The following is a 10,405-nucleotide window of genomic DNA, read 5'->3' on the forward strand; positions in this document are numbered from 1 at the left end:
GGATCCGTTCAGACCTACCTAGCATGCAAAGAGTGTCGATCTACTTCATTAATTATTCTATAAAGTGTGATGTTCTGAATCTGATACATCCGTGTGAACATAGATTGCATATGCGTAGAATTTTTAGGTCAAGACATTACATATTTCTAAATTTCAATATTATATTATATTATATTATATAGTCTGTTCATCCCTTTTCCGTCAATGGTGGCACTGACACATGAGAAAGTCGTAAGGGGCTCCTATGCCAATTAATTTACTTAATAAAATATTTTTAAATGAATATATGATTTTTTTTTTAAATTTTAAAAAATAAAAGAAAACTTATTTTTATCATATATACAATGTGATTTTATATTAATCATAATTATGTGGGTGGTTAGAAGGGAGTCAATGGCGGCCTCTCGAAGCATAATATATAATTGAAATTTGATATGAAATGAAATCATGGCATTGAAGAATTCAATTGATTGATTAAAGCGTGTGATGACATCGACATCATACCTAAATATATTTATATTCATCAAAAGTCTTTATAGTCAACCCTCCTATGTTCCTTTGAAATTAAAGGCAATAATACCATTAGGACTTTGAATGCACGCAATATTCTATTATCAAATGGTTAGACGCAATATTTACATTATTTAAATAATAAAATTTAAATTTTAAAATTTATTTTTAGAAAAATATACTGATACTACTCATCTAAAACTTACTGTTCAAATGGTTTTCTTAATGTCACGTTTATTAAAAATAAAAAATATATTCAAACCAAAAGGACTTCTAAAAATACAAAAAGATGAATATTGACATTTTAAGTTTCTTCTACTCTTTTTGTATTTTTATTTTTTATTTTTTTAATAAATTACGTAATGTCCCATGATAATGTCACGTCAAGAGAAATATCTGAACCGAAAATTTGAAAGAATCAAATAGCATTATTCCAATTTTTATATTTTTTACCAAATATATTTTAATTTTTAAGAAATTTTAATTTAATTTATATTTATTAAAAAAATTAAAATTTTCACTTGAGAAACATATCGACAGAGGGTTTGAAAGATAAAAAAAGGTTTATATATACATAGTTTTACTATGTATAAATACAATCGTGTATTAATTTATATATTAATACTGATTTATTCATACTTAAAATTTAAATTAATATTATTTTTAATAAAATTTACTTTTTAACCAATTATATTATATTTATATATAAATTAATACATAATTATACTTACAATTATATTTTCCCTTACATAATTCCGAAAGGACTAAGCATCAATGAGCAACGTGTCCACGCACTCCACGAAGCTACTGCGATAACAAAGCCAAATAGGTTCGTTTTTTCTCAGCATTTTCTCCGCTGTCTCCTTCCTTTATCCTCTCAATTTTTCTTCTTCTTCTTCTTCTTTAGTTGATAGAGGAAGCGAGTTTTTCTTAACAGATTTTGTCGTCTTTTGAATTCTATTCCGTGAAGTAAGGGGAATACCAGATTACGTTCTGGTGAAGACCCAGAAGTCATTCACTTTCTGCCTTAATTTTCTTTTCCGTTCGAGGATTCGGTATCCATTATCACTTGCTGATTGTTTGTGTTAAAGTGAGCGTATTGCGCGTTGTAAGAGATTCCTTTTCCTTTTTGAGAAAATCCAATGGGCAACTGCATGGATTCTTCAGCTAAAGTGGATACAGCCACCTCTGGTAACATATAATTCCTTAAGTAGTTAATGCTGCTATGGCCCGAATTTTTTTACTTTTTAATGTAATCAAATATCTGGTTTCTAATGTGCAATATTTTTGCCTTTTTGTGATGAGCTCGGTCTAAAATCTTGGAGGATAATTGACTTTTCGAGAATTGCAAATGTTATTATTGTGAATTTTGGGTATGATTTGTTGGTTTTAATTCGCCCTTTTTTTTTTTTGGGGATTTGGGTTGGCAGGGGTTGAAAATTTGGCCTCTTTTTGATTGCTTATTGCAAACGAAATTCTGCTGGCGTTATGGGAATATTTTCAATCCTGGTTGTGCCTTTGGTTTTATTTTTGGTGTTAACCAGCGTTTAGAAAATGGCAAATGGTCTTTCTGGTATCAATCTGCTTTCTGTTTAAATTCTATGACTAATGATGTTGAACTTTGATCTTTGGGTGCTGCTGCAGTTCAGCGCTTGTTTAACGATTATAGGCTTTAGATGCATACCCGCCTATTGTTTTCGAGGCTCGCTCTCTCTCCCTGTAGCATCAGAAGCGGTGGCTTCTCTTATTTAATTGGGTTTTTATCCCTACTATGCTTATAAAACGTAGCCTTTCAATACTTTTGGTTTTTGTTTATATTTCAAATAATGAGTTGTATAATTTATATAAAGATTTTGACCTTTATTTTACACTCGATTGCCATTGAGCATGTGAATTTTATTCTTAACATGACATGCTACGGAGTCTGAGAAAAGGATTCCCATGGTAGAAAATGGACCTCACGAACGATAACGTGTAGCATAAAACATGTAGGGTCTATGAAAAAAATGGCTCAGACTTGAGGGTTCCTTGAGCATCATAAGTGGCACATCAGATGGTTGATAATATGTGTCGTGCGAAAGTCATATTGTGTATAAAAAATGATATAGAAACAATTATTATTCAACTTTTATACAACCTTTTAATAAAAATATTATTGTTTTTTAAATTTATGTATTTTTTTTTTTTTAACTTTGCTGGGTTTGAATTTAAAATATAATAATATTTTATTGAGTAATTTGGTAAGAATTGTAATATAGTTGTGTACGTATAATTTCCCTTGGAATTAACATCAATTGCAAATGAAAAAATAAAAAATATATTGTTTGAAGCCTGGTAAATTTTGCAGTAGACTATCTCCATTTGAGAAATAGACCAGACCGAATAAGTTTCAGACTGCATGGCTTTTGAATTGTATAGAAACTGCGTGCTTAGTTGTTTATCCTATAACAAGCACTTTCTTCCCCTACCAGGACCAGGAGTCTCAAGAAGTTACAGCAAAACCAGTCATTCTTCCACTCTTTCCAGCCTGACACATTTCAGTGAAAAGAGCAATGCTTCAAGTCTTCCTACTCGTAGATCTGAAGGTGAAATATTATCCTCTTCAAATGTGAAAGCCTTCACATTCAATGAGTTAAAGAATGCCACCAGAAATTTCCGTCCTGACAGTCTTCTTGGTGAGGGAGGGTTTGGTTATGTTTTCAAAGGATGGGTTGATCAACACACACTTTCAGCTGCAAAGCCTGGATCCGGACTTGTTGTTGCTGTCAAAAAGCTTAAATTTGATGGTTTCCAAGGCCACAAGGAGTGGTTGGTACGTCTCTTTTCAATATGCCTCATTTCTTTTGGTTAGATTTCTCTTTGCAATCATATCATGTTTGGCCTGGTTGCTGCTTCTATCAACTCCAGACTGAAGTTAATTATCTTGGCCAACTTCATCATCAAAATCTGGTTAAGCTGATTGGGTACTGTCTGGAGGGTGAGAACCGACTTTTGGTCTACGAATTCATGCCAAAAGGGAGCTTAGAGAATCATCTGTTTAGAAGTAAGTTTTCGTGCATTCCAGTTCTTTTACAAAAAGAATGGTTGTACTGTGTTTTAGCAACCATGTGTATGTGTGCCATAAATTAGTTCTTATGCTCATTCATAATAATGAACTGTGAGGTCTTTTGCCTTATATATATATATATATATATTTAAAAAAAAAAAAAAAAGAACTGTAAGGTCTTTTATAGGTTTGCCATTCCTTTGAAACAAAACTTCTGTATGAGGGCATGTGGGGTCAAATTAAGATGTTCCTCTTTAACTGAGAGGTGAGATGCAAAAACTAAATTTATTCTTCTCATTTTTCTTTTTATTCATGCAGAAGTTTAGCTTTCGTCAATGTCTTCTTACTAACATAAACAACTTGATCAGTTTTCTATGTTACAGATGTCAATCTTTCACTGTTGTTTTAGTTTTCTGGTTGTTTTGTATAAAAAGGACATTCAGCTACTTTTTTTGGAATAGATAACTAGGGACCTTAATTACTGATATATATATAAATAGAAAAAAAGAAAAATTAGGACATGTGTTAAGACCATCCTGATCTTCTCCCAAGCTTTCCACTTAATATGAATGAATGTGGATGTAAATTCCAGGGTGTTGAAGCAAAGCTTCAAAGTCACCTAGGGGGAACGATTGGATGATGACTCAGACTGTAGGAATTAGACTAGGTAGCTTGAAAGTCTTTGAAGTTATGCAGTTTTTTTTTTTTAATTTTGCAGAATTGCAGTAAAACCTGAAAAAGAAAAAACAAATGTTATTCTATTTTTGTTCATTATTAAATTATAAATTCAAATCAATTGCTCTTTTAATTTCATTTTTTCTTACCATGTCTATTATGACTGCCAGTTAGGCTCAGAAACATAAATTTTCGATTTTGTCTACGAGAATAGTTTGTGATCGTTGATGCTATGTTTTTTCTCACAGGAGGGCCACAACCACTTTCTTGGGCAATAAGGGTCAAAGTGGCAATAGGTGCTGCCCGAGGGCTATGTTTTCTTCATGAGGCCAAATCACAAGTGATATATCGTGATTTCAAGGCTTCTAATATCCTATTAGATGTGGTAAGCTAAAAAACAGAGGACTATTTTTTAGTTCTGGAAGTAGTTTGTGTCATCCTTTTTCCATTTTTTTTTTTTTTTTTTTTAATTTAATCGTTTGTTGGGGGATGCAGGAGTTCAATGCTAAGCTTTCTGATTTTGGTTTGGCTAAGGAGGGTCCTACTGGTGATAGGACTCATGTATCTACTCGAGTCATGGGTACCCAAGGCTATGCTGCACCAGAATATGTTGCAACAGGTATGTAAAATACCCATGTTAAGAATTATTGGTGCTATTGAATTATGATTATTGGTATAATATTATTTTAGGAAAAAACTTATGTGATGATCTTGTATTTTATTTGGATTTGGATTCATAAGGGAAAAGAGAACAAAATCCCAACACTGTAAGTTACATTCTAGAAATCGAATGTTGAAATCCTATCCTCACCATTAATTAGCACAAACAAATATAACGTGGGAACCATTTGTTTTCGGTTGCCTTTTTTATGTACTCACCCTTTGTTCAAGTAGAGGAATAATCTGTTGATAAAATAAAGAATGAGGCACAGATAGTTTGGTTTCTCAAAGTTGTTACCCCTCTCTGGAGCAAATATTAATCAACCAATTCTTACCCAGAAGAAAAAAAGAAGAAAAGAAGAGGAAAAAAAATGTGAATAAAAGCAAATTGTTCTGAGTTGTCAAATTGAAGTGCCTACGCAAGTTGGGTGTTGCTAAGGCTCAATGCTCAATTAGATCGAACTTATTCTTGCTATCAAATATCATCATCAAATTTTGCTAAAAGTATATTCACTGAACAGGTCGGCTAACAGCAAAAAGCGACGTTTACAGCTTTGGGGTTGTTTTGCTGGAATTACTGTCCGGACGTCATGCTGTTGATAATACAAAAGTTGGTATTGAGCAGAATCTAGTAGACTGGGCAAAACCATATTTGTGTGATAAGCGAAAGTTGTTCCGCATAATGGACACCAAGTTGGGAGGCCAGTACCCCAAGAAAGGAGCCTATATGGCTGCCACCCTAGCGTCACAGTGCCTAAGGACTGAGGCTAAAGTGAGGCCGCGTATGGCAGAGGTTTTAGCAACACTGGAAGAGCTTGAAGCCCCCAAAAATGCAGGCAGACCCTCACAATCAGAGCAGCCGACTGTAGCACCTTTGCGAAAATTCCCAATCCGTCAACATTATTCTCTACGAAATCGAAATCTTACACCAAGTGCGTCTCCATTGCCATCTCTCCAGCAATCTTCTCGAGTACATTAATCAAAGAACATTTTATCTGTAAATTTCTTATTGTTTCCATATTATGTTAGTTTTATAGAACGTAATATGGGCATATGTCTTGACAAAATTTTGAATTGATGGTTACCACCTGTATATCCTGAGGCAATATAGGTTTTGTATTGTGCTATTGTACTTTGAAATGAGCTTTATGTTCCCATACCAATTATCGCAACTTAACAAATGGTCTATTTTGTAGAGCACGTTTTAGGTTACAGTTGTTTTGCTTGCATGAAATTCATACTAGGGCAAACACTTATCCATCTGCAATTATTTAACCAAAGGTAGATTAGATACAATGTGGTTACCTCTTTTCCCCTGATGATGGCCAGTCAAGAATCAATCCATTTCCTGTCCAACCACATAACTACAACTTTTACACTTGAACTAACGCCTGGGCTCTAAAACCTGCTATTATGCTTATGAGAAAAAGCATCCTTTTCTTTTACCAAAGTTCACGGTAGGGAATATAGAAGTTGTGAGTTTGCTTTGATTGCAGCTTCCTGCATTTTGCACCAGTCGCTCTAAGTCAGCCACAACTTCACTCATTGTTGGTCGTCCTTTAGGATCAAAATTAAGGCATCTTAGGATGATCTTGGCATATTTTTGAGCTCCTTCTCTTGGGAAGTTATTTCCTAGTCTCTTGTCAATAATACACTGCTTGTTCCTAAGGTAAGGCTTTGCCCACTCCACCAGATCCCCCACCGTCCCATCCGAATGGTTCTCGATTGCACCGTATCCAGAAATTATTTCTAGGAGTACCACTCCGAAGCTGTATATATCAGTTTTTAGTGTCAAGTGCCCTGGAAGAAGGTGTAAAGAAACCTCAGTTCGTATAATTCAATCACGTCTTGGGATACCTTATTCATCTACCATTTCATGGTTCATGAATTGAATACCTTTTGCAAAGTATTCAGGAGCAAAATAGCCTCTGGTGCCGAGTACCCTTGAGGAGATGTGGGACTGTTCATCTTGGGGTCCATATCTAGCGAGCCCAAAGTCTGAAAGCTTGGGATTGAAGTCCTGCAATATTAGCTTTCAGTTAATAGTTTAAAAATGAACATCTTGTTGAAGTGAATAACTTAAGTACACGATCATAAGATCAGAAGCATTGAAAAAGCACCAAAGATGGAAACTCACGTCTTCCAGGAGGACATTGGGCCGGATGCTGTGTCCCGCCAGTGCCACCCACCCCTAGAGCCACATTTGCTCAAATTCTTGAATATATAATTTTGGGCAAGTGGACAAAGGTTACAAGCCTTTAGGCCCTTTTTCTAGGCTACCTGGCTGAAATATGCATTTCTGTTGTGCTTAAGTTTCATCTTGTTCGTATGGTCGCAGAGGCGGGTCTTCCATGCCCTGCTAGCCAATAGGCAGTTCTCTTAGTGAACTACTTGTTTTAAATAAATAAAATAAATTGAAGTTATTTTATTTTAAATTGTTGTATAGATAAGCACATAATCCACATCAGTACTTAAATAATAAGATTTTCTTTGTAAGATTTAAATTTTAAAATTTATCTTTTAAATCTAATTAATATACCATACAAATACTTTATTATATGTACCCTACACATCACCACTTTGAAGATAGAATTTTTCAACAAATTAATATATTTTCCCACCAAAATAATTAACACAGTTTGTATGGTTAATTAATTCATATTATGACTTGATTTTAATAATTGTACTTGACATTTGAAGTCGATATTTGCCAAACTGAAAGCATATTTGACTTTCTTTTATATATCAATATTAAACTCATCATATTGCACATGCTTAATTAGACGCATAAGCATATTCGATTCACTCGACCTTGCTCGATGATTCCAACGTGACCTGCTAGCTCGATCAGTTGTACCGGTCCGATGCTCCAGCTCGATCAGTAGTACCGGTCCGACCGGAGCATCTCTATCGTCATGTCCAATATAATATATATATATATATAGTTATATGGTCTTATCCAGTAATCTAGTTTCTATAATTATTTGTACATGCTTCTTGATCACTGGTATTAATATTTAACAAAATTCTGTATGTAAACTTTACATCGCACATTTCCAATTAATTAATATATGATTTGTCATTTTTACTCTTTTATTTCAACACACATATTTAAACATTGATATAGAATAAAAAATGACAAATCACATGTTAATTAAATGAGAATGTTTGGTATAAGACATGTTTGGTATAAGACGCTCTTGAAGTATTTATATATATATATATATGAGATAATTATATAAACAATTCATGTGGGACTCGTAAATTAAAGATGTTTATTTATAATTAATTGTACGTACGTCGCTATCAAGTAGTAGTACGTACTAGGTAGCTACGTTAACTTGCTGATGATCTTACTTTATCATTTTCTTCTCATGGTTCGGAAACAATCCAAACGATCATTGCCTGCATCGCCCTAATTGTCGTGACACAAATTAATTTATAACAATAATTAATGTCTTAATTAAAGGCAGCACTACATTAACTTTGAGAGATCTCAATTTTTTAGTACTCTTTAATTCGTATGTCACTACAAGAAAAAATGAATTTTTATAATTATTATTTTGCAACTAAAATAACTATTTCGAACGAAAATGAATTGCGGTTTCTTTTCTTGTTCATCATGGGCATTGGCCATGCATGCATTTCATTGGCCTATGAATTCATGATTCCCCGGCAAAGCAAAATAAACAAATACCAGTACGTACGTATTATTATAAATTGACTATATATATATCGACATCTTGTTTAAAAAATAGACTTTGTTTATAGAATACATGCATGTATGAAAGCTAACTTAAGTATAGTACTACTACTTGTCTATGGTGCTTATAAGAGTTCAAGAAATAACTTTTGCTTATCCCAATTTCTGTGGAGATTAAATTTTGATATTATCGATGGCGGGGAAGGGAATAATTAAGGAAAATAGGATATATCGAGTAATCAAAATAAATATTAAACATCCATCCATCTTGCCAAGAGTTTGATCGCCTAATGACATATCACCTGATTTTAGAAATAAAAAAACTAGATTCAAAATCTCCTAGTACCCCTTTTGTTAAAATAATAATAATAATAATAATAATCCATCCACTTATCTTGGAATAGCTGATCATGATCTGCCTAGCTAGCTTGATCTTGGCCTTCCTTCAAGTGATGACTCATGTACAATAGTACATACAATAAGAAAAATAGATTTATACGATTAAAATTTTGCAACCAAAATGATTATTTTTTATTGTCGGCATTTTTGTTAGAAATAGTACTCATTTTGATTGCAAAATTTTAGTCGTAAAAATCTATTTTTCTTATAGCATCTACAATACGTACGTACGTACCACTGGAGCGAATATTCACAAGCGGCAAATAATATCCAAATATCTTCGAATTCATTATTGTATAGTAGTCTTCATTCATGTCTACATATATATATATATATATATAGAGGCAACATATACATTTCATATATACCTCAAATAGGATTTCTATTATTTTGAAAAGATCGATTAGAGTATAGGTTGTTCAAGGGATGATCAATCTCTAGTATAGATGCGCAGTGGACCAAAGATTGCTAGGGTTATAAGTAAAATATCAGCGATGCATGTAGTTCAAAAGGAGAAGATAAATATGATATATATGGTAAAAGCAAGCCACTCATGAAGGAGAAGACTAAGATCAACAAAGTGATCGATCCTACACACAGCACACACATGTATGTATGTATGTATGTATGTATGTATGTATACTTTGTGCAAGCTTGCACTTATTTATGTATTTCGGGACATTGGGCTTAATGTCCTAATTAATAATTCAATTTGGGCGACAATTTTTTTGTAACTCTTACTGACAATCCACGCGCCAGACGCCCATCTGGAAGTTGAAGACGACTGAAACTCACGCTCCACGTGCCTCCACGCGCAGACACGTGCCACACGCACCCCGGAGGTTGAAGACGCTTGAAGTACACGCACCAAACGCGCCCTCATGTGCCTAGAAGGAGGAGGACGCGTGAAAGCCACTCTCTCACGCGCCCTAGACAGGAATTTGGGCGTGTCCCCCATGCGCCCCAATCGCACTGTTGTCGCGCATGCATCTCATGTGCCAGATGATCACGACCATTCGTTTTTCAGATCCATTTTGGACTTGATCTAAGCCATTTGTAGTCTGATTTCAACGATCAAATAGTGCTTTCCACCTATTTGGATCATTCCGGACTTATCCGTACAATTAGAATTTTGAAATTTTATGTCTAAATTTTTTTAATTCAAATGGAAAGATCTGGAAGAGATAGGAGCTTTGAAAATGCCAGTAGCTTCGGGCGTCGGTCCACTGTGTCAAATGCCAAGTTTAAAGTTGAGAAGTTCGATAAAATAAGCAATTTCGGCATGTGGCAGTGTGAAGTGATGAACGTTTTGATCTAACAAGAGTTGGATATTGCATTGGACGATAGACCAGATGATATGACTGATCAAGATTGGAGAAAACTTAATACTCAAGCTTGTAGTACAATCCGAT

General features: G+C 34.1%; 2 protein-coding genes across 2 annotated transcripts; one reads left to right on the plus strand and one right to left on the minus strand.

Moving 5' to 3' along the window:
* The first annotated feature begins 1,300 nt into the window (after positions 1-1,300).
* Positions 1,301-6,031, plus strand: LOC122314121 (probable serine/threonine-protein kinase PBL3). Its single transcript, XM_043129529.1, has 6 exons — positions 1,301-1,701; positions 2,982-3,322; positions 3,418-3,553; positions 4,480-4,616; positions 4,727-4,850; positions 5,413-6,031. The coding sequence occupies exons 1-6, from the start codon at positions 1,653-1,655 to the stop codon at positions 5,868-5,870; spliced, it is 1,245 nt and encodes a 414-aa protein (XP_042985463.1). The 5' UTR covers positions 1,301-1,652; the 3' UTR covers positions 5,871-6,031.
* A 161-nt stretch (positions 6,032-6,192) lies between these two features.
* LOC122312718 (probable serine/threonine-protein kinase PBL2) lies at positions 6,193-9,951 on the minus strand. Its single transcript, XM_043127388.1, has 4 exons — positions 9,739-9,951; positions 6,788-6,911; positions 6,338-6,691; positions 6,193-6,239 (listed from the first exon to the last, which is right to left on the minus strand). Exons 1-4 carry the CDS (start codon positions 9,949-9,951, stop codon positions 6,193-6,195), a joined length of 738 nt encoding a protein of 245 aa, XP_042983322.1.
* Between the last annotated feature and the right edge of the window lie 454 nt (positions 9,952-10,405).

This window comes from Carya illinoinensis, chromosome 6 (genome assembly GCF_018687715.1).
Source record: "Carya illinoinensis cultivar Pawnee chromosome 6, C.illinoinensisPawnee_v1, whole genome shotgun sequence".
NCBI lineage: Eukaryota > Viridiplantae > Streptophyta > Magnoliopsida > Fagales > Juglandaceae > Carya > Carya illinoinensis.

What these genes read in the sequence shown, in the direction of transcription:
- LOC122314121 (XM_043129529.1), top strand. Translation starts at nt 1,653, where the DNA reads ATGGGCAACTGCATGGATTCTTCAGCTAAAGTGGATACAGCCACCTCT. An exon ending in AGAGAATCATCTGTTTAGAA is followed by an intron (nt 3,554 to 4,479) that starts GTAAGTTTTCGT and finishes TTTTTCTCACAG; the next exon opens with GAGGGCCACAACCACTTTCT. An exon ending in ACCAGAATATGTTGCAACAG is followed by an intron (nt 4,851 to 5,412) that starts GTATGTAAAATA and finishes TTCACTGAACAG; the next exon opens with GTCGGCTAACAGCAAAAAGC.
- LOC122312718 (XM_043127388.1), bottom strand. Translation starts at nt 9,951, where the DNA reads ATGGGGGACACGCCCAAATTCCTGTCTAGGGCGCGTGAGAGAGTGGCT. An exon ending in GGGCGTCTGGCGCGTGGATT is followed by an intron (nt 6,912 to 9,738) that starts GTCAGTAAGAGT and finishes CTAATATTGCAG; the next exon opens with GACTTCAATCCCAAGCTTTC. An exon ending in TCCTGAATACTTTGCAAAAG is followed by an intron (nt 6,692 to 6,787) that starts GTATTCAATTCA and finishes ACCTTCTTCCAG; the next exon opens with GGCACTTGACACTAAAAACT.